This window comes from Panthera uncia, chromosome C2 (assembly GCF_023721935.1).
Source record: "Panthera uncia isolate 11264 chromosome C2, Puncia_PCG_1.0, whole genome shotgun sequence".
Taxonomy (NCBI): domain Eukaryota; kingdom Metazoa; phylum Chordata; class Mammalia; order Carnivora; family Felidae; genus Panthera; species Panthera uncia.
In genome coordinates, this window is record NC_064810.1 from 70,482,123 (window position 1) to 70,504,669 (window position 22,547).

General features: G+C 40.0%; 1 protein-coding gene and 1 pseudogene across 1 annotated transcript; one reads left to right on the forward strand and one right to left on the reverse strand.

The window, feature by feature from the left end:
* Nucleotides 1-1,899: 1,899 nt before the first annotated feature.
* Nucleotides 1,900-21,640, reverse strand: DYNLT2B (dynein light chain Tctex-type 2B). The gene is made up of 5 exons (XM_049629503.1): nt 21,433-21,640; nt 18,448-18,581; nt 13,815-13,884; nt 3,837-3,900; nt 1,900-2,049 (listed from the first exon to the last, which is right to left on the reverse strand). Exons 1-5 carry the CDS (start codon nt 21,549-21,551, stop codon nt 2,002-2,004), a joined length of 435 nt encoding a protein of 144 aa, XP_049485460.1. The 5' UTR covers nt 21,552-21,640; the 3' UTR covers nt 1,900-2,001.
* Nucleotides 10,037-17,362, forward strand: LOC125921816 (60S ribosomal protein L21-like; annotated as a pseudogene).
* Nucleotides 21,641-22,547: the final 907 nt, after the last annotated feature.

Sequence of the window (22,547 nt, forward strand, 5' to 3'; positions counted from 1 at the left end):
GGCCCTTGGGGTGGAGTGGCTGAGCCGGAAACTCCAGACGCTAGAGACGAAGTGACTAAGGGTCAGGTTCCATGCGGAACTGCAGTTTGCGGTAAAGACGCCTCCTCGCGAGGAGATACGACTGTGAACTGTCGCGCCTGCTCCCTGGCAGTCAGTCAAGATGCGTTAAGCCGACGGCTTCCCTTTCGCCCCGCTCCGGGCCAGGTTCCTCCGGGGAGGACCTGTCTGCTCTGTCTCCAGCGTCTGGTGCAGGGCAGATGGCCGTGACGCCTTCCACCGGAGACCCCTGGGCGACTGCTACAACACGGCACCACCTTTGCCCTACTCGGTCTTGTAGGGAGAATTCGTGTCCGGCAATCAAGTCCTGTAGTAACCTGTAGCTGGTCCCAAAGCTGGTTTTCCTCCTGTTATTTCTGACCCAGGTTGGCTCACGGAAAAATGATCAGTAGGAATCAACCGAGGGCTAGTTGAGCAGGAGCGGATTCAAGGGAGGCCAGCTGGTAGGAAATCACATGTAGGAGGGTATCTGGTGAAGAAAAACGTTTTCCTTTGCTAGAATGAACCTTTGGAGGGGTCCCTTTTGATTCCACAGATGTAAGGCAAGCATATACCCAATGTCATGAGAGAAGAATGTAAAAGAACTTTTTGATGTATTTATTATTTTTTGTCTACATGCTTGACTTGAAAGTGGCTGAGAAGTGGGTAGATACTTATGCCTCTGCTGAGGAGCCTCCAGGGAGAAAGAGGATTAACTGTAACCCTTTCCCTTTTGAATTTCAATTAGTTATTTGAACATGGCCTACAGACTAAGGTGCTCCAAATAAGGACTGACTGCTAGCTGGAAAAGACATCAGGAACTACAAGGAAGGGGGCGCCTGGGTGGTTTAGTCCGTTGAGCGTCCAACCATCAGGTCTTGATCCCCCAGCTCCTGAGTTGAGTCTGGGATGGGGCTGTAAACTGTCAGCACGGAGCCGCTTTGGATTCTCTGTCTCACTGCACTCACACTCTCTCTCAAAAATAACATTAAAAAGAAAAAAAAAGTAGGGGCGCCTGGGTGGCTCAGTCGGTTAAGCGTCCAACTTCAGCTCAGGTCATGATCTCACAGTTCGTGGGTTTGAGCCCCATGCGAGGCTCTGCGCTGACAGCTCAGAGCCTGGAGCCTGCTTCAGATTCTGTGTCTCCCTCTCTCTCCCTCTACCCCTCCCCCACTCACACTCTGTCTCTCAAAAATAAACTTTAAAAAAAATTTTTTTAAGTAATTACAAGCGGAACATCACCACAAAGACAGTGGGAGTGTGGGTAGTAACAATAATCTCAGAGTCTTAAAGAAGGGCTAATTTCATACAGAACTTGGACAATGTCGCTGACACTGTGGGCAAACCCTGGAAAAAAATCAATGTGTGTTTAACCTAATAAGCTGTGTAAGGTGTAGAGTCGCAATAGCTAAGCAAAAATACTGGATGAGAGATAAAGACAATAATTCAAAATGTATGAAAAAAACTTGATGCACAAATAAATTCATTTCAATGTTATTTATAATAGTAAAAAATTATAATCAGTCCCTTACAAAGGAAATGGCAAAAATAACCAATGTATAACCTAACAGACTAAGTGCAGCTATTAAATTATGCTTATCAAAATCACAACAATGCAAATAAAATGACATGAACCCTGCACATGACACTAGAAGTGAAAAATCAGGGTGCAAAATTGAATATATGATTTTTTTAATCCTGCAAATATAAAAAACACTGGTAGAAAATATACCCAAATATTTACAATTTGGTACAATGTTTGAACAACTGAAATATGGATTCTCCCCACTTTGCAAATACAGTGAGAACATATTACAACAAAAATCAAAACATGAAAATATAAAGCCTAAAACTCAGACTCAGTTGCCAAACTGCCAAATTATCTTTATTTTGTTGAGATATTTAACAGTATAAAAAAGTTCATATTTCTTCATGGTCATTATCTTTATCCAACTTTTCAAAGATTCAATAGTAGAAACAGCCGAATGCCGCTACAACACAGAATAAACTGTCCTAAAAAGCAAGCAAAACAGAAAACACACAAATCCAGAACATTAGTACTAATGAAGGGCTAAGGTAGCATAGGCAACTGAAATTAACATCATCTCAGATCTTTGCCAATTTTCAATCATGAAGGTTTTTTCTTCTTCAATAGACAAAGGGTTTCCAGATTAGAGCCATAAACTTGCTTGCCTCAGGGTAACTACAAAATTGCTTTCTCAAAGGGTAGGATGGGTAAAGAATTAGATTTTTTGAAGGTAGAAGTAAAATGCAAACTAATAAACTTTATGTAATTCGTATTTATAAGTATTCCCATTTTCCCTGATTTATCACAGAAATAAACAATGTATGAAATACCTTGAGTTTCTTGGAGTAAATGCATAACTATATTATAACATCACAGATAAAAATAACAGCACCTTGTCATAAATTCTGGATAAGGGCAAATGGTTTCTGGGTGTCTATTCTTAACTGATAAAATTCATTTATCCATCTTTAACTTGGAATCACAAAATGTTTTCCAAATCCCAGTTAAACTTGTTAAAACAGCTTTTAGGTAATGATTACAGGAGATCCACCTGCCTCAGCAACTCCTGACCAACAAATCTCTCCTCCAGCCTAGTACTACTGGCAGAAAAACAATCTAAACTCAAGTATCTGATTATTAACCAAAGCAAAATTCTTTGGTTAGCTCAGTTCTCTGCCTCCTTGGGTAGAATAACTATGAACTGTGTTCTACAACAGTGCTATCTGTGGTGAGAAATTTGTTTTTGCTTTAATTTTTCGGGCCCTTATGGACTGATGCTTCTGTAAAATACAATAAAAATTAATAAGCACGAAAATGAAATGAAAAAAGAAACATACAAAATACAGCCTAAACATTTTATTATTAGATTTAATCAATACAAATTGCTTTGTCAAATTTCTGTAAGACTTTCTAAACTCTTACACTCTATTTATGTACTTGTTTCATGAAGGACCTGGAAACAGGACAAGGACTAGCACTGGTCTGCGGATCCCACTTTGGCCACTGTTCTACAGTGCCGCCCAGAGTTCTCCTGAGACCCAGTCCAGTTATCCACAGCAATTATAGGCGCAATAACATGTACTTTTCTCTCTCCTGTCTCATGTCCTCATCCTCTATCAGTGCTTCCTGGGATCTCCCCCCAAATAAACAAAATAAGCTCTGAAAATGAGACCTAAATATACACTTGACTCAACAAACTGGACTAAAGATATAGCAGACTAAGTCAGCACCGTAAACCAGGCTCCGAAAAATTATTTTTATTTATTTTTAAAAATGATTCGTAGACATCTATCCCACCAATCTTGCACTCTAAAAGCAGATCCTGGTCATCTTTATTAAGTAATAACTGAAAACTAAAGTTTTAAATTAATTATTTGTTAATGTGAGTATTGTCTGACCTCCCACTGGTTTATAAGCTCTCTACAAGCAGAAACCATGCCTGTCTTATTCATCATTTTATCCCTAGCACCTCTTCTTTGTAGTTAGCCAAGTGCTATATGTCTGTTAGCACTGAATAAACAATCTGATATTCTCAAAATCACACTTATGAAGAGTTATGTCATCAGCACAGCTACAAATCTCCTGGCCTATTAGCAGCACATTAGGTTTCTCCTGCTTTAGTAACATAGTAAAGGAACAGTAAAATCATCTCATCCAGGACTTTAAGACAAACATCTAAAACTGACGTGTCCTCATATCTTAATAATATTAATTGGATTTGGAATATCCACATGTCCTTGGAAAGGACAGAAAGGCTTCCAAATGGACTTACATTCATGAAAACATCATGAATATAGTTGTCAGTGTCAGCATCCCAGAAACAGCGAGCAGCCATGCTGAAAAGTCAGAGAATGAAGAATTATAAACAATATAACAAGGATCTGACTTGCATATATTTGCCATGAGCAAAAGTTTTCCTTGATACATTCTTGTAGATCAGTGTTTCCAAACCCTTTCACAGGTTGGCACGCAGAAAATCCTATTTGTATACAGCAGAACATACCGGATAAACCAAGAGGGACAGGAATCATAGATGTCACTGGAGGTGACAGCCCATGGGCTCTCACAGCCTCAGACTCTGGCTGCCTGAAAGCTTAAGGGGTCAATACTTTTAAGTCCTTGGTGTTCTGGGTGGGAAGCTCTGTTATAGATTACTTCAGCCAAGATATTTTTGTGGAACTTTAAGAGGAAATTAATACCTAAGAATTATGACTGAAATGAGCTCAATCCTGCAAAATAATATTAAAAAGTAGGTCTAGGAAGGACCAATAGATTATTTAATCCAACCTGATCATTTTGTAGAGTTCCAGAAAAGGACAAACTCTGAACTAGAACTCAATCTTCTAACTACTTCTACACCCAGTATTGTCTGTATTGTCTCTACAGAATTGCTATGCTACCTCTGAATTCTCAAATTGGCCATTCTCCTCTACCCAAATCTTGAGTAAGAAAGAATGTTAGGCAAAATAAAAGCCAATTAAAAAAATGGAAACAGGGGTGCCTGGGTAGCTCAGTAGTTAAGCATCCAACTCTTGATTTCAGCTCAGGTCATGATCTCACAGTTCATGAAATCAAGCCCCACGTCAGGCTCTGTGCTGAGCATGGAATCTGATTGGGATTCTCTCTCCTTCTGCTCCTCTCCCGTGCTCATGCACTCTCTCTCTCAAAATAAACATTTTTTAAAAAATGGAAACAACTATGGGCTGCCTGGCTGACTCATTCAGTAGAGCATATGACTATTGCTGTTGGGGTTGGGGGTTCGAGCCCCATGTTACATGTAGAGATTAGTTAAAAAATAAATAAAATTTTGAAAAATAAATAAATAATGCAAACAACTTAAATGCACAGTAGTAAGTGGTCGATGAAATTATGGTATTTCATGGTAATGAAATTCTATGCTACCAGCTGCCATTAAAGAGACATTTTACAAAGATCTTTTACAAAGATGTTTACAAACTTTACAAAAATTAAAATACATTCACAATATAAAGTGAAAAAACTAATTATAAATGTTTTACATTTTTATTAACTGTATATATATGAGTCATCATTACCATTTATTGAGCACTTACTTTGTGCCTGCCACTAGTCCAAGTGCTTCACATGTATTAACTCATTTAATCCTGTGAAGTAGGTACTGTTATTACACTAATTTAGTAAATATGGAAACTGAATATTAGAGAAATTAAGTAAACTTGCCCAAGGTCAAACAAATAGTAAATGACCAAGTCTGGCTTTGAACCTAGGCAGTTCAGCTTCAAGTTATAGAGAGAAAGATAACACAGGTACCATATTAATATTGGTTCATTTTTGAAAGTGCTTTTTTAAAGTTTTGCATAGAAGAGTCTCCCATCCTAGTGTTCCACACATTCTTTTTTTTTAAATGTTTATTTATTTATTTTGAGAGAGAAAGAGCACCCGCACAAGCAGCGGGTGGGGCAGAGAGAGAAGACAGAGAATCCCAAGCAGGCTCCACGCTGTCAGTGTGGAGCCCAATGCAGGGCTCAGTTCCACCAACCTTGAGATCATGGCCTGAGCCGAAATCAAGAGTCAGACACCTAACTGAATGAGCCATCCAAGTGCCCCTCACACATTCTTAAGTGAAAAAAAGTTCCATCTCTTTCCAAACTGCAACAGTAACAATGTGAAATATAATTAACCTACTTAATTCATCACCAACAAGTATCTATTTAGCAGCTACCATATGTCCAAAAGGAGAAAAATCTGTGTCAATCCTCAAATAACTCCCAATTTAATTAGGTGAAAAAAATTAACACACATAAAAAGAATAAGATAATGTATGGTTGATGCTAATTTATCAGTTATTAGGATTCGAAAGTATTGTAAAGTCTGTTTATTCCAAGCCTAATTGTCACATTTGTACTAAATTTGTAGAAGTGCCACAGACATTTAGAGAATTTAGATAGGAGAAAAAGCCAAAAAAGAGTTAATGAAGGATGTGGTACTTAAGCTAAGTAGCCCCAAAGAAGGCAGGAATATAAACATTTACTTAACAAACGTTTATTGAGGGTCTATTACATATGAAGCAAAGTGCTAGGTACAAATGATAAAAAGATGCAAAAAACACAATCCTTGCTTTCAAAATTTGGTCTATATATCATTTGCCAATAAAAGGAACTAGGGACTTCTCAGAGAAATGGCCAATTCTAGGGCCTAGGCTAGAAATGTATAAGACAAACCTGGGACTTCAGGGTCACACCCAAACCCTGGGCTATACATACATACATACATACATACATACATACATACATACATACAGACATACAAAGCTATATTTAAGTGTAAGTATTTGTGTCAATAGGACTGAGAAGTATGATGGAACAGTTTGTAGAGGCCTATGTTCCCCCCAAGATCAGTTAGTGAGGCTGGATTAAGTGAACCAGAATGCAGCTGAAGCAAGTTAAGACCAGGGGAGCCAAAATTCCAGAGAGAGGTGAACTGCTAGGAGGTAAGCGGATATCCTGCATCAGAATTCTCCCTGGGGCATTTGCCAAGTCCAGGCACAGGACTAAAAGCTAAGAAACCAGGCTTTTCCCAGCTAGAGAACCAATTACTGAGGGAAAAAGAAACCAGCAGGACTGCTGGCCCCTAAGAAGATAAAACTGGAGACTTGAGGAACCAAGATCACTGTGAAAAAGGAGAGAGTAGAACTGAGCCTGTCACATGATAGGTTTTCCCCTCAAGACAGGTGCTGAATTTTGAAACTGAAAGCCACGTGTGGTAGGCAAAATAACGCCCTCTCACCAAATGTATCTATGTCCTAATGCCCCAAACCTGTGAATAGCTACACTATACGAGGAAAAAACTCTTATAGATATATTATTAAGGATCCTGAGATGGGGAGATTATCCTGGATTATACAGGTGGGTTCAACGTAATCACACGAGTCCTTAGAAAGGAGGAGGTGGGAGGGTCAGAGTCAGAGAAATATTTGAAGATGCTATGCTGCTGGCTTTGAAGATGGAGGAAGGGTTTACAAGCTAAAGAATGCAGGCAATCTCTAGAAGTGGGAACAGGCAAAAGAAGGGATTCTCCCCTAGAGCTTCCAGAAGGAATGCAGTCTTTCCAAAGACTGAATTTTCACTGAATGAAACCCGTTTTGGATTTATGATCCCCAGAACTATAAAATAATATTTTTAAGCCACTGGGTTTGTGGTAATTTTTTTCAGTTTGTTTATTTATTTATTTATTTATTTATTTATTTATTTATTTTAGTAATTTCTACACCCAACATGGGGCTCGAACTCACAACCCCGAGATCAAGAGTCGCACACTCTTCCAACTCAGTCAACCAGGCACCTGTGATAATATTTTACAGCAGCAATAGGAAGCTAGTACACTAAGGCAAAAACTTTTGAAGTAAAGAATAGTTTTATGCTGAGGAGACAAGTAAAGAAGTCAGTACCTGATGGGGGTGGGGTCCCATCTGGACGGCTTCTTCAAGAAAGAAGGGTGAACTAAAGGCAGAGGGAGCCTCATCAAAAATGCAACCCAACCTCAACTCTGGTTAGTACCTGGCTGGGTTAAGGTAAGCAGTTCATAGTCTATCTGAATGAAAAAGGAAAAGAGTAAACCCTCTCTGGAAGAAAATAATATTATCTGGAGGTTCTATAATTTTTTGACACAATGTCCAGGATTTAAACTAGGCATGCTAACACAGCCACATGAAGGATTACCAAGAAAAAAAAAAATCAACAGAAACAGAATCACACATGATCCAGATACTGGAGTAAGCAGACAGTGACTTTAAAATAACTGCTATGACCAAAATGTAAAAAGGGAGGAGAGAGGAAGGATGAAGAACTGGATAAAAAAAAAATAATTCCATTGGCCTCACTGACCACTACCAGAGAGGTGCTGGAATGCATGGTGCTACTGGCTGGCAGTCAGAGCTGTGACCAGGGCATTTGTGAAATGCACTGAACTGCAAAGAGGAACATGAGTACACTCGAGATGAATCAAATTGCAGCTGCCTCCCAGGAATGCAGCTTAAAGTACCAGCATTCATTGTCAATTTAATTCAGTGCCAGGTGTAGTTCACCAGGAAAGCACTTGCAGATGTAGTTACCTATGAACAAAAGACTTTTTTTTAATGTTTATTTATTTAGTTTTGAAGGTGGGGGGAGGCAGAGAGAAAGGGAGACACTGACTCTTAAGCAGGCTCCACACCCAGCACGGAGCCCAATGCAGAGCTTGATCTCATGACGGGGAGATCATGACCTGAGCCAAAAGCAAGAGTTGGACAGTTGAGGCGCTCAGTTGGTTAAGTATCTGACTCTTGATTTTGACTCAGGTCAGGATCTCACAGTTCATGGGGTCAAGCCCCATGTCAAGCCCTGTGTCAGGCTCTGCGCTGACAGTGTGGTGACAGGAAGGATTTGCTGCTGCCTTGAGTGACGGGAAGGAGCCTGAAGGCATATTTTCCAGAGTGGTGCAGTATCACGGAGGGGGGTTCCAACACTGCCTGCCCTTCACAGCTGAGTGTCTTAGGAAAAGGTTTCTTCCCCGCTGATGATCACAATAACTAAAATAGGGGCTAGAAATTATTTGCCAATAGTGTGTAAGTTTGATCAGCAATTATATTAATTTACATTTTAGTAATAGGAGTGAGAGCAAGGCCCCTTCTGCCCTTGTGACAGATTCAGAAATCTCTTTCACAGAATGTGCAAATAATGCTCGTGTAGTATTAAAAAATAATAATAATTTCACTAGAGAATTGGAATCTATAAAAAAGAATTAAAATGGATATTCTAGACCTAAAAAATATAATAACTGACATTAAGAATTCAGTCAGGGGCAAGGCACCTGGATGGCTCAGTCGGTTAAGCGTCCAACCTCGGCTCAGGTCATGATCTTGCTGTTTGTGAGTTCGAGCCCCGCTTTGGGCTCTGTGCTGATAGCTCAGAGCCTGGAGCTTGCTTTGGATTCTGTGTCTCCCTCTCTCTCTGCCCCTCCCCCAATCATGCCCTGTCTCTCTCTGTCTCAAAAATAAACATTAAAAAAAAAAAAAAAGAATTCAGTCAGGGGCACTTGGGTGGCTCAGTCAGTTAACTGTTCAAGGTCAGCTCAAGTCATGACATCACGGTTCGTGGGTTCAAGCCCCACATCAGGCTCTGTGCTGACAGCTCAGAGCCTGGAGCCTACTTCAGATTCTGTGTCTCCCTCTCTCTCTCTGCCCCTCCCCTGCTTGCACTCTGTCTCTCTCTCAAAAATAATTAAACACTGAGAAAAAAAAAAAAAAGGAATTTAGTCAGTGAGTTGAATATCAGATTAGATACAACAGAAAAGAGAACACATTAACTGAAAGACAGGTCAACAGAAAAATATCCAAAAGCAGGGCACCTGGGTGCCTCAGTCAGTTAAACATCTGACTCTTGATTTTGGTTCAGGTCATGATCTTACAGTTGTGAGATCTAGCCCCTCATCCGACAGTGGAGAGCCTGCTTGGGATTCTCTCTCTCTGCCCTTCCCCCACATACTCATGCATGCACCTACGCACACACGTTTTCTCTCTCTCCCTCTCTCTCTCTCTCTCCCTCCCAAAAAAGAAAAAAGAAAAAAATATCCAAAAGTAAGTACAGAGAGAAAACACAAAAACTCAGAGAAGAGCATAAAAGACATGTGAAATACAGTAAAAAGAGGATCTCCCTCTATACACAGGTAATTGGAGTCCAAAAGGGACAACAGAAAGCAAACAGAGCAGAAGCAATACTTAAAAAGTTAATGGCCACACTTAGCACCCAGATGTTAGTTTCTAATGCTATTCTCCATAAAATGAACCAGAGCTCCTTGGACAAATGGCTAATTCTAGGGCTGGTGCAGGGAATGAATAAGATGAAGCCGCTTACAGTGCCAGTAAGTAAAGAAGTGCTCAAGAAACCCCATAATAATAGTAGGGTGTATCAAAGGGACACAGGAGTCAACTGAAAGAGCTGCCAATGGCCCGAGCTAGAACACTGAGTAATAAATAAGGTACAGTTAGTAAATGCCAGAAAGTAAGTAACTCTCCAGGAAAAAACAAACCAATTTCTTTAACAATTAAATGGCAATATAAAAAAAAAAATGAGAAAATGAGATAAAAGAGGGAGTAACCTCCTAGTAATTCGCCAAAATGACCAACACAAAAGGAAGGAGGAGGGGTACTCGCTATATGTTCTCTAGGCCTTTCAGAAAACATGGAGTTGTTCCTTTGGCAACATACATGCCAATCTACAAGAAAGGTGATATTGTGGACATCAAGGGAATGGGAACTTTTCAAAAAGGAATGTGGCACAAATGTTACTGTGGCAAAACTGGAAGAGTCTACAATGTTACCCACCATGTTATTGGCATTGTTGTAAACAAACAAGGGCAAGATTCTTGCTAAGAGAATTCATGTACATATTGAGCGCATTAAGCACTCAAAGAGTCAAGACAGCTTCCTGAACCGTGTGAAGGAAAATGATCAGGAAAAGAAAGAAGCCAAGGAGAAAAGCACTTGGGTTCAACTGAAGTGCCAGCCTGCCCCACCCAGAGATGCACATTTTGTGAGAACCAGTGGATCGGAGCCTGAGCTCCTGGAGCCCATTCGCTATGAATTCATGGCATGATAAATATATTAAAAAAAAAAAAGACCTCAAGACTAAAAATGTTACTCTTAATTGAGTAGAAGTGTGGTGTCCTCTCCCCCAAAGAAATATTCAAAGCAAACTTTGTGTCCAAATTCATTGGATGATGTCTTTATTCAAATTTGGTGGGTTTTGGGGCACCTGAGTGGCTCAGTTGGTTAAGCTTCTGACTTTGGCTTAGGTCATGATCTTGCAGTCCATGAGTTCGAAACCTGAGTCAGGCTTTGTGCTGACAGCTCAGAGCCCGGAGCCTGCTTTGGATTCTGTGTCTCTCCCCCGCCCCCCACCCCCCGCCCCTGCCCTCCCCTGCTCATGCTCACTCTCTCTCTCTCTCTCAAAAATAAACATTAAAAAAAAAGAGAGATGTATCAACTAAATGCAATGTGTGAACTTTATCTGAATCCTGATCTGAACAAATTGTAAAAAAAAAATACACATACATAAATACATACACTTAAATACATATTCATATATGTATACAGTGACCCTTGAACAACCTGGGCTGAAATGCACAGGTCCACTTATGTGCAGATGTTTTTTCAATAAATACAGTACAGTACAGTACTGTAAATGTATTTTCTCTCTCTTATAATTTTGTTAGTAACATTTTATTTTCTCTAGCTTACTTTATTATAAGAATACAGTATATAATACCTATATAAAACATGTGTTAATCGACTGTTTACGTTATCATTAAGGCTTCCAATCAATAATAGGCTATTAGTAGTTAAGTATTGGGGGAGTCAAAGTTATATGCATATACAAAAAGTTATTTTTGATTGTGCAGGGGTTGGCACTACTAACCTCCACATGGTGCACAAGAGTCAACTATATATGAGACAACTGGGGATATTTGAACACTAACTGAATATTTTGTAATATTCAGGACTGGCAATATTTTAGATGTGATATTTTATTATGTTAAAAATGGTCTTTAGGGCATCTGGGTGGCTCAGTGGGTTAAGCATCCTACTCTTGATTTTGGCTCAAGTCATAATCTCATGCTTCGTGGGTTCGAGCCCCGCATTGGGCTCTGTGCTGACAGTGCAGAGACTGCTTGAGATTCTCTCTCTCCCCCTCTCTCTGCCCCTCACGCTCTCTCTCTCTCTCTCAAAATAAATAAACATTTTAAAAAAATAAATAAAATAAAAAGGGTCTTTAAATTTTAGAGATATCATATATTGTTGTATTTACAAATGAAAGGTATGATGACTGGAATTTGCTTCAAAATAATCTGATGGGACAGGGAGAGTAGGCAGAGGGATAAATAAAACAGTATCTGTATGGGCTTATAAACGTTGAAGCTAAATGACAGAAAAATGGGAGTTCCTTAGTCCCTGTACTTCTGCATATGTTTGAAATTTTAGATGATAAAGGTTTTAAAAAAGGAGGGAGGGAGGCCTTGAATGCTACGCTTTAGAATTTGGCCTTATCACGTTTAACAAAGTCAATCACAACCAGTTCAAGGAGTTTATACCTGACAGGGTTTAAAATAAACTCTAAAGAGTTCATGGAAAGAAAATGAGGTGTACTCCTGAAAGACTGCTCTAGCTGCAAAATGAAATGCAGAGGAGAGAGATCAGAGTCTGGAAATGCTGATAAGGGGTTGCCAAGTAACCCTGGCATCCAGATTACAGTGCATACAGTAGGAGAGACTAACGGCTAAACAAGACAAAAGAGGACTCCGAGGTTTTAAGCCGGAGTCAACAGAACCTTGGTAATACTGTGAAAGAGAAATTAAAATGTCAGGTTGACTAAAGGAGAAGAAGGGAGAAGAAATTTACACCTGTACAACAAGTTGAAACTGGCGAGATAAACTAGTAAAGTATTTCTTTATGTCTTGGAGGTGAGAAATTCTCCTGAAGCCTTTTGACCAAATGGTAGAGGACACCACAGTGAAGAGTACTGCACCATGAGCCAGAAAGCTAGGCTCTATTAGTTAATCTGACACCAGCCAGATAAATAATTTTGGGCAAAATATAGTGATCCTCATAAGTGTCATCTATAAATTCAGGAGAGTGGACAGTAGAAAATATCCATAGTCCCTTCCAAATCCAACATTCCATAGTAAAAATTCTCACTCATAATATATACAAGGGTTTTTTTTTAATTCCTTTAACAAATATTTTAATTTTTTTTTATAAAATACTATACTAAGCACTGTTTGCCAAGGGAAATGTGAGATTAACACTTGGGCACAGGAAAAGAGAGGAAATACAGATTTTGAACTCACTAATACATGAACGACAGTTTGAGGTCATGACAATGAATGAGTTCATTGAAAAAGCATTGAGAAGAGCCCAAGAACAAGAAGTGAGCCTTGAAGAAAGCTCACAGCTGGCGATGTAGGGGAGAAAGGAACCAGGGAAGGAAAGACAATAATCAGTTAGAAAAATAGAAGAGAAACAAGTTAGCTAAGTGACATCAGGGCCAAAAAAAAGAAAAAAAAAAAGAAAAAGAGTGAATTTTAAGAAATAAAAGCTCAGGGGCGCCTGGGTGGCTCAGTAGGTTGAGCATCCAACTTCGGCTCAGGTCATGATCTCACGGTCTGTGAGTTCGAGCCCCGCATCGGGCTCTGTGCTGACAGCTCAGAGCCTGGAGCCTGCTTTGGATTCTGTGTCTCCCTCTCTCTCTGCCCCTCCCCTGCTCATGCTCGCTCTCTCTCTCTCTCTCTCTTTCAAAAATAAATAAACATTAAAAAAAAAAAAAAGAAAGAAAGAAATAGAAGCCCAGGCCAAGAATAAGAGGTAAGAAAGGGTTACCAGATATGCTAATAAAGAGGTCTCAGACAATGTTAAAGAAATTAATTTAGGAGAATGATAGGAAAAAAAACAGGCAAAAAGCAATTTAGGAAGAAACATGTATACATGTTCCCATACTCTCTTTAGGAGCATATAAACATAAACCCTATAGATACGACACAAAGTGTTACCTCACGGAGCTCACCCAGACTTGTCAACCCCACTGTTCAATACCCGGATCTTTTTGGTTCACAGCTGCATTTTGTAATGCTGCCTTTTCCTCTCACTCTCACAAAGACACAATCTTTCTGAATTGTTAGGAGGAGGAATACCTAATAAACATTTAAGAATAAAAACAAGAAGGAAAAACCAACTACTCACAATACTCCTTCACCTCTTTGTTCTCCAATCACTACTTGCACCACCATTTTATATCGGTCAAATCCCATTTCTAGAAAGAAAAATAAGAAGGTTATCTATAAGTAAAAGTGATAAAGTAAAAGTGATAAAGGCATAAATAAAAGTGATAAAAGTGATAAATATGATGGTATATTTGCCTAGAAATGGATATAGGCATTCAGTCTATAAGCACTGACTGAGTGGGTTGATAATTTGGGAGTCAGAGAGACTAGAGGGCAAATTTTACTTGGTGAGTAAGTCAGCTTACCAAGTGTGTAACCTTAGACAAGTTATTTACCTTCTTGGCTTAAGTCTTCCTCATCTGTTAAATGAAAAATATTATTACCTACCCTGGGGGTACACTGTGAGGTGAGATGAGATAAGATATAGTACACTGACCTTAAAAACAAAACTGTCAGTTATTTTACCAGCAAAAAAATGAGTCTATTCGTGAAGGGCACAGAATTACAATTCAGGACATGAAAGCTACAGCAAAACCATTTGCAAGTCCAGAGAACAAAAAAGTCAGTTCTTTTGTAGAGGAAAGGAGGTCATTGGGAGAGCTGTTATAAACAAAAAGTTCATTGGAGTAAATGGGAGTTGAAAGTATAGTGGCTTTTCATTGCCTGAATTTTAATGGTCTCTCATTGGCTGGTCTGTTGCTAGGCAAGCAGAAAATCTTTCTGCTGCTAGGGTAGTAAAGTATAGGCTGATAAGGAACGGTATGGTATTAGAGCTCCCCCTTCTGGCCTCCCAACTCCAACATTTTAGTGAGGTTTTGCTTTAGTAATTTTCACAATATGTAAAGCATCTACAACAGTATTGATACATACTAGTTTCTCAATAGATCGCAGCTCCCTTTGTTTCTCTCCTACTCTAAGACAGGTGCTGGTAGGTCCTCAAAACACTGAAATAAATAAGACACTCTTCTTGCCTTAAAGAACTCACAGTAGCTGGGAAGGCAAACATGAAGAATAAAATAAAAATGCAATGTATTAATAATTCCAGGAATGGCATGTCTTTTAGGAACACAGGGCTGGCAGCTCCTTCCTTTGTTTGGACAGTGGGGAAGGGATGACCAGAAAAGGCTTCTTGGAGGATGAGATACACAAGCTGAGTGTTGAAAGACGAATGGGAATTTACCAGGCAGACAATGTCTCTCCATTTTATGGAGAGGGAATATCATGTGCAAAGGCATAAGCTATGGGATATTCATTTTATTTTAATGTTTATTTCTTTTTGAGAGAGAGAGAGACAAAGTGTGAGCGGTGAAGAGGCAGAGAGAGAGGGAGACACAGAATCCAAAGCAGACACAGAGCCCGACTCAGTGCTTGAACTCACAAACTGAGAGATCATGACCTGAGCCAAAGTTGGATGCTTAACTGACTGAGCCACGCAGGCACCCCTAGAGTATGGGATATTTAGAAAACTGTAAGCTGTTCAGTAAGGGAGAAAAGAAAATAACAGTATAAGATTCTGAAGTATAATGGTGTGGCCTAGCACAACTCTGCTGCTTCCCCAAAAACTATACTGCTAAAGCAGCAAAATCCTGAAAATTCTCCCTAACACCAATGGAAAGAAGAAAACTGAATGGGCATCTTTATCTCCCTGCTCTTTTCTAACCAAAGACTAGTGGAAACAGTTGGGGAAAAAAAAGGAAAAGAAATGGGCAAAGTTGAAACAGAGCCAACTCTGATGAAAGTCTCCAGGATTATATAGTAAATTAGGCAAACAATCTGAAGACCACAGGTCTCCTCCCATGTGAAACATGAACCCTAATTCAGGATACTTAACAAAATCTAGGAGACAGAGCCCAAAACACTGCAGACAGTTCCATGGAACTTCCTCTTTTCTCTACTCATTTCTCTTCCTCCTTTTCTGATACCCACGCAGCTAGAATATTATATATACAGCCCTTAAATCATAGTTCTGAGGGAAAAATAAAATAATCTCAGATATAGTGGGAGAGTACAAAAAAAAATCACCTATATTATGTCAAAGCAATTATGAAAAGAGCAAATGAAAAGATCTGAAAACCACACCACATCAGAGTAAAATGGAAAGAAGCCAACTGGCAATATGCAATGATGCAGCAGCAAAAACAAACAAAAGAATAACAAGAAAGAAACACACTGTTTAAAAGACAAAAAAGGGGGCACCTGGGTGGCTCATTCAGTCGGTTAGATGTCCAACTTCAGCTCAGGTCATGACCTCGCAGTCCGTGGGTTCAAGCCCTGCGTCGGGCTCTCTGCTGACAGCACAGAGCCTGGAGCCTGCTCCCAATTCTGTGTCTCTCTCTGCCCCTCCCCTGCTCGTGTTCTTCACAAATGATTCACAGTATAGAACAAAATTAGCTCATAAATTCAACAAAATAAGAACTTAATCAGATTATAAACAGCAGAAAAATGGAAAGGAAGATCACAGCCTGAAGAAACAAACTGAATCCTCACACAGTATCAGTGCAGGCCTAATAAATTAAAAGTGGCAAAGGACAGAACAGACACAAATGAAAATTGAATAACTGGCTTAAGATAATCACAAGTAAATATCAAAGGAAAGGCAAGAAAGTATGGCACAGAAAAGCTAATAGATATGGAAGATAAAGAACATTCAACATATCAGTATTTTCCTAAAGAAGAGAATCTAATAAATGCAACAGGAAATGTTTTCAGAGATAGAAGAAAATTTTCCTGACATGGAAAAAATAAAATCTGCAGATTTAAAGCTATAAAATTTTCACTACCAAGCCATATTCTAAAAAAGCTATTGAGCATCAAGGTTAAGGATGGGATTCTTTAAGCAGAGGACATCAGGTGGCCTTAGATTTCTCTTCGGTAATATCCAATGCCAGAAGATAATGAAAAACAAGTCTACAAAATTCTCAGAAAATAAGTTATTACCTCAAAATATTATATTCATCCAAAACTATTCTGGTTTAAAAGCAAAAGGCAGACATCGTCAGACACGAAAAAAACCAGAGAATGTAGCATTTCTGAGCCCTTCCCGAAAAAATTTACAACAAAATCTCATCAGGTAAGAACTGAACCAAAATAAAGAACTCAGCAATGGAAATGGCATGATAAAAGGACTAAATAGTGAGCAATCATTTCATTTAAATATAGAACAAATGCAAAAAGAGAGAGAGAGAGCGAAAATGAATACTATACCACTATGTGAAATAAGTCTAAGGTATCCTACTGTTGTTAAAGTATTTATTTATCTGTATATATACATAGAAAAGAGTGTGATATGTTCACCTGATATTAATGATTATCATTAAATATTGATATTTAATGTGGTGGTGGCATTTGGGATGATTTTCTAATTTTATGTATTTTTCTATACATTTAACTTTATTTATAATGGACATGTATCTTTTTTTATAATAATTTTAACAGTCAATTTTTATTAAAAAGTGAAAATAAAGGGGCACCTGGCTGGCTTAGTTGGTACAGCATGCAACTCTTGATTTTGAGGTCATGAGTTCAAGCTCCATGTTGGGAACAGAGATTACTTAAATGAATAAATAAATAACTTTTTTAAAAAGTGAAGGGGTGTCTGGGTGGTTCAGTCAGTTAAGAATCTGACTCTTGATTTTGGCTCAGGTCATGATCTTATGGTCGTGTGTTTAAGCCCTGAATCGAGCTCTGTGCTATTAGCGCAGAGCCTGCTTGGGATTCTCTGTTTCCCTCTCTCTCTCTGCCCCTCTCCCACCCATGCACACATGCTCACTCTCCCTCTCTCTCTCAAAAATAAATAAATAAAACTTTTTTTAAAAAGTGAAATAAAAATGCTAATATACAAACAGCAGTGATAGAAATCCACAGAATTTCTATTTTCTTCTTTGTACTTTTATATATTTTTTAATTTCTAAAAACTGAAAAAAATTAAGAAAAAGAAGAAAATACACCAAAATACTAAATAGTAGCTACCTTTGGGTAATGGAATTTTATATAATTTAAAAAAAAATTCATATGTGTATTTTTCTAGACTGTCTAGGTTAGTACAATGAAATATAACTGTTACATAGACATTTCCTTCCCTCCACAAAATGTTATATTTTTAAAAAGGTAGACAGAAAGGACTTTTCAGATGGTATAACATTATTAACAAAAAAAAGACAGAGACAGAGACCAAGGGAACAGGGAGAAAAAGCACAAGGTGTGCTCTGTATACGTAGAGCTTAGCAGGAATGGAGAGTTGAGTAGGGCAACTAGTTAATGATTGAGCTGGAGAGATGGGCTGAGGTCAGACAGTGAGGGTATGAACGCCTGCCTAAGAGGCCTGCCTAAGGAACTGATATGTTGGTGAGAAAAACAATCAAGAATGATGGAAGAAAGGAGCACTTGTAACTTCTGGTCTTTCCCATACTGGAATTTCTCAGACAGTGCTTGCCTACAATGTTTTATTTTACATCTTTACGCTCTCCCATTATCTGCAAAAACCCACATGCATAAAAGTTACCAAATAACTGAGAAGACTAGACACTGAAGAGAAATTTGTGTTTAAAAGAATGCACAGTGTATGACCCTTGTTTAAAGATGGGGAAGGAAACAAATAGGTAAAATTGAATGTTTGAAGGGAACATATCATTTCCAATTACCATCACAATTACCTTTTAATTTATCTTTAACGGTTTCTGATAAACGTTTTGTGAGTTGAGGCATTTCTTCCGGAGAGTATTCAGCATTTGCCAGTTCCTCCTTAAGCACGGCATGGATACAGTCTTTAACCACAGAGGGTCTGAACCTAAATGAAACAGTTTGAACAACTAATTGGTAACTCCAAAACTCCAATTTACCTTCACAGTCCAACTGCCCCCAGCTCTTTGCCACTAAAACAATGTAATCTTCCATTTTCATATTTTTTATTAAAAAAGTGATACAAGCAAATTAAGAAAACAAGTCATATTCCTGATTTATACTTCCAGCCCGGACCTTTCCCCTGAACTTCAGACCACACATTCCAACACATATTCCATCTGGATGTCTAACAGACAACTCAAATTTAATATATCCAACATTAAGTGGTTTTTTTTTATTTGTTTAATGTTTATTTCTGAGAGAGAGAGAGAGAGAGCATGAGCGGGGAAGGAGCAGAGAGAGAGAGAGAAGGGGAGACAGAATCGGAAGCAGGTTCCAGGCTCTGAGCTGTCAGCACAGAGCCCAATGTGGGGCTTGAACTCATAAACTGTGAAATCATGACCTGAGCGGAAGGAGGACACTCAACTGACTGAGCCACCCAGATGCCCCCGACATCAAGCTTCTGACCATCTCCCCTCCCCAGAATTGTATCAGTCAATGGTAACTCCATTCTTCCATTTGTTCAGGCCAAAAACCTTGATGTCAGTCTTGCCGTCTTTCTCTCTCACAAAACACATCCTGGTTCATAAGCAAATCTTGCTTAAATCATAAGCAAATCTGAAGCAGTTCTACATTCAGAATAATCTGAAATTCAATCACTCTCACCATCCACTGCCACCAGCTTGGTACCTTTACCTCCTGCCTGGATTACAATGGCTCCTAACAAGTCTCTCTGTCTCTGCGTTTGCTCCCAGATCCTGTTCTCAACATAGCAACTAGATCGGTCCTGTTAAAATATATGTCAGATCATGGCACTTCTCTATTCAAAGATACCCCAGATATTTCCCACCTCACTCAGAGTAAAAGCAGCATCCTAACTATGACTTGTACAGTCCCATATGTCTACCCTACCAAACTCTGACCTTGTTTTTTACTACCTTTCCCACTAGTTCTCTCCACTCTGGCCACACTGGCCTTCCCTATGTTCTTTGATCACACCAGGCATGCCAACTTCAGTGCTTCTGCACTTGCTGTGAACCTCTGCCTGAAGTGCAAGTCTCATTCTATATGCATAGCTACCTCCTCACTTCTTTCAAGTCTTTTTTTCAAAAGTCACCTTCTCTAAAACTTCAAATTGCCCTATCACATCACTTCATAGCTCACTTCCCAGTACTGATTACTATCTCATACACTGTACAGTTCACTTCTGTGTTTATTTTGTTTGTTGTCCTTCTACCCAGCTAGAACGTAAACTCCATGCGAGCAGAAATTTCTATCTGCTTTGTTCACTGTTATATCCCCATTTTTCAGAACGGCACCCAGCACATAGAAAATAAATACTTTTTGGAGTAATGGATTACTGAATAAATGAAGACAGAAAAAAAAAATCTCCCCTAATTTCACCACTGTAACAATACCATTAACATTTTTATTGTATTGATCATAGATTACAGCAGTAGGTTCATTTTCTGGGCTATATATTCTATCAGTTGATTTATCTATTACGTCCAAGTGACCAGAATGTTTTAGGTTTTGAGCTTATAATGTGGAATAATATTTGGTAGTATTGGTGGCCCCTTATTACTTCTTAACATTATTTTCTTTGCTCTCTTGCTGGTTATTCTCACAGATGAACTTTAGAATCACTGACAAACTTTCCAGGACTTGATCCGTTCAAAAAGGGGTCTCCCTGTTATTAATAAACATACCATATCTGGTTCTTTTCCTGAAGCCTTTTTCATTCTCAGTGAAATGTTAAAAGTTTTGTTGAAACAAGTCACAAATAATCTCATAGGATTATTCCCACACAATATATATTTGTTAATCTTGTTCTGCTTTTGTTCCGTTTTACAACAGAAATGCAGGCAAATGGCAATCAATGCATTTAGATACTTCTACCAAGATAACTTAACATACAGTTTTATATGTCCATTCGACCCACCATAAAAATGCTGCATGAAATTTTTTATCACATTATAACCAAAGTTCCTGGCTTTCAGTATTTGCCAAGCATTTGATCAGCAACCTGGGCTTTTTTTTTAACGTATATATATTTTCTCATCTTGTGAAAATGAAGCGAGTGATAGAGTCTACAGCCCTAGCAGACTCTCCCCTGCACTAGACTGTGTACTTCAACTCTGGGAAAGTATCGCGGTGGTGGGCCTAGAACATCCGGATACTATCTGGGTAAGGCTTTATATACATACAGGTCCCGTACCCTGCAAAGGAGTAAGCGTATTCTGGCACACGTTTGCACACAGGAAGCGTGTGGCTGAATGGTATTCTATGCAAGGCTCTTCTTTACTGCTCTTCTCTCTATTCCATCCATCTCCTTTCCTCTGCTCACGTCCCAGGTCTCCTAGAGCCAACCATTCCCACTGCGCTAGCCTCAGGCGCTTCCGACGCCCTAACACTGCAACCGGAGACCGGGTCTTCAGCTGCCAGTAGCAGCTGAAAGCTCAAGAAAAATAGCTTCCCGCCCTTCCTCCCCGCCCACTCCCCGGCTTGCCCTTGCGGCTCCAGACCCAGCCCCTCCCTCCTCTGTCGACTCATCTCTGTACTCCAACCTAACACCTTCTAAGTCCCAGCTCCGCCTCGCCCTCTCCAGCCCCGCCTCTCCTTCTCCAGCCCCGCCCCCCCTCTCCAGCCCCGCCTCTCTGCCCCAGCCTGCCCCCCCAGCCCCGCCCACTTTGCCGCTCCCCGCGCCCTTTACCGACGCTGAGGCTTCCAGGCGGGCTCTGCCTGCCTGACCTAGCAGTCTCGCAGGTCGCCCCCACCACAACCCGTCCGTTACCCGCCTTTGCTGGAAAACGGGCCGCAAAATATAGGTATTCTCGGACTCCCCTGCGTTCTTCTCGGTCTCAAACAACCCATCGGCCATGCCTATAGACAAGGACGCCGCGGTCTTCGAGGTCATGGCTAGGGCTTCTTGGCCCAGTGTGTCGAGATGAAAGCCTGGCTGGTGGCGGCGCGGGGCTGCGAAACCGTCGCCAGGGCGACAGCACCGCCCTTGGCCCTGACGTAACGCTGCTGCGTGCTCCCAGCGGAGAGGCCCTCCCTTCTCTGCGGGTCCGGCGGCCCTCCCCAGCGCCTGCGCACCAGCTGCTGGGCGGAAACTGGCTGAGCTAAGGCGACCCTAGCTTTGGCGCAGGGCTGTTGGAGCCTGTGGGGATCGCAAAGCGCTTCGAAGTTTGTCAGCGTTTATTCACCGCGCTACAATTTTAGGGAATTGACGCGGAACCTGAGGTTCATAGAGATCCAAGGATATAAGGCTATTGGGCGGCAGGGCTCTAAAAAAAGGGCATTCTCACTGTGGCCTGTGGGCAAGGCCAGCCTTCATTTCATTATGCAAGTCTTGTGAACGGGTTTTATATTTTTAAATGATCGAAAAAAAAATCAAAAAAATGTTTCGTGACGCGTGAAAACTACACGTGAATTTAACATTTCAGTATCTGTAAAGTTCTGTTGTAACGTAGCTATGCTCGCTTGCACATGTGTGGCCGCTTTTGCACTGTATTGATCGAATTGAGCAGTTGCAACAGAAACCATATGGCCCTTTACAGAAAAAGTTTGCAGTGCCCTGCTCTACTCCATAACTGCCAACTCACAGTTCCCCTAGCCTCACCCACACCATACTCTCCGTGCAAAATTCAGAAAGGAGTAGACATTAAGGTGTATTCCCCACTTACGAGCACCAGTTTCTGGTCCTGTTGTAGAAGACTGTAGTATCTTGGCCTCTACCAGCTTCAAAAACTAAGAAAAGAATTTCCCCCAGTATCCATTCAGGCTTCCTATTGGTTGGATTAACAGATTCCAGAACTTCCTTCTATAAGATGCAAAGGGAGTATTTCTATAAAAGTATACCTTTGCAAGCTCCAGTAGAGACTAATTTTACTATTCCAAGTTTTGGTTT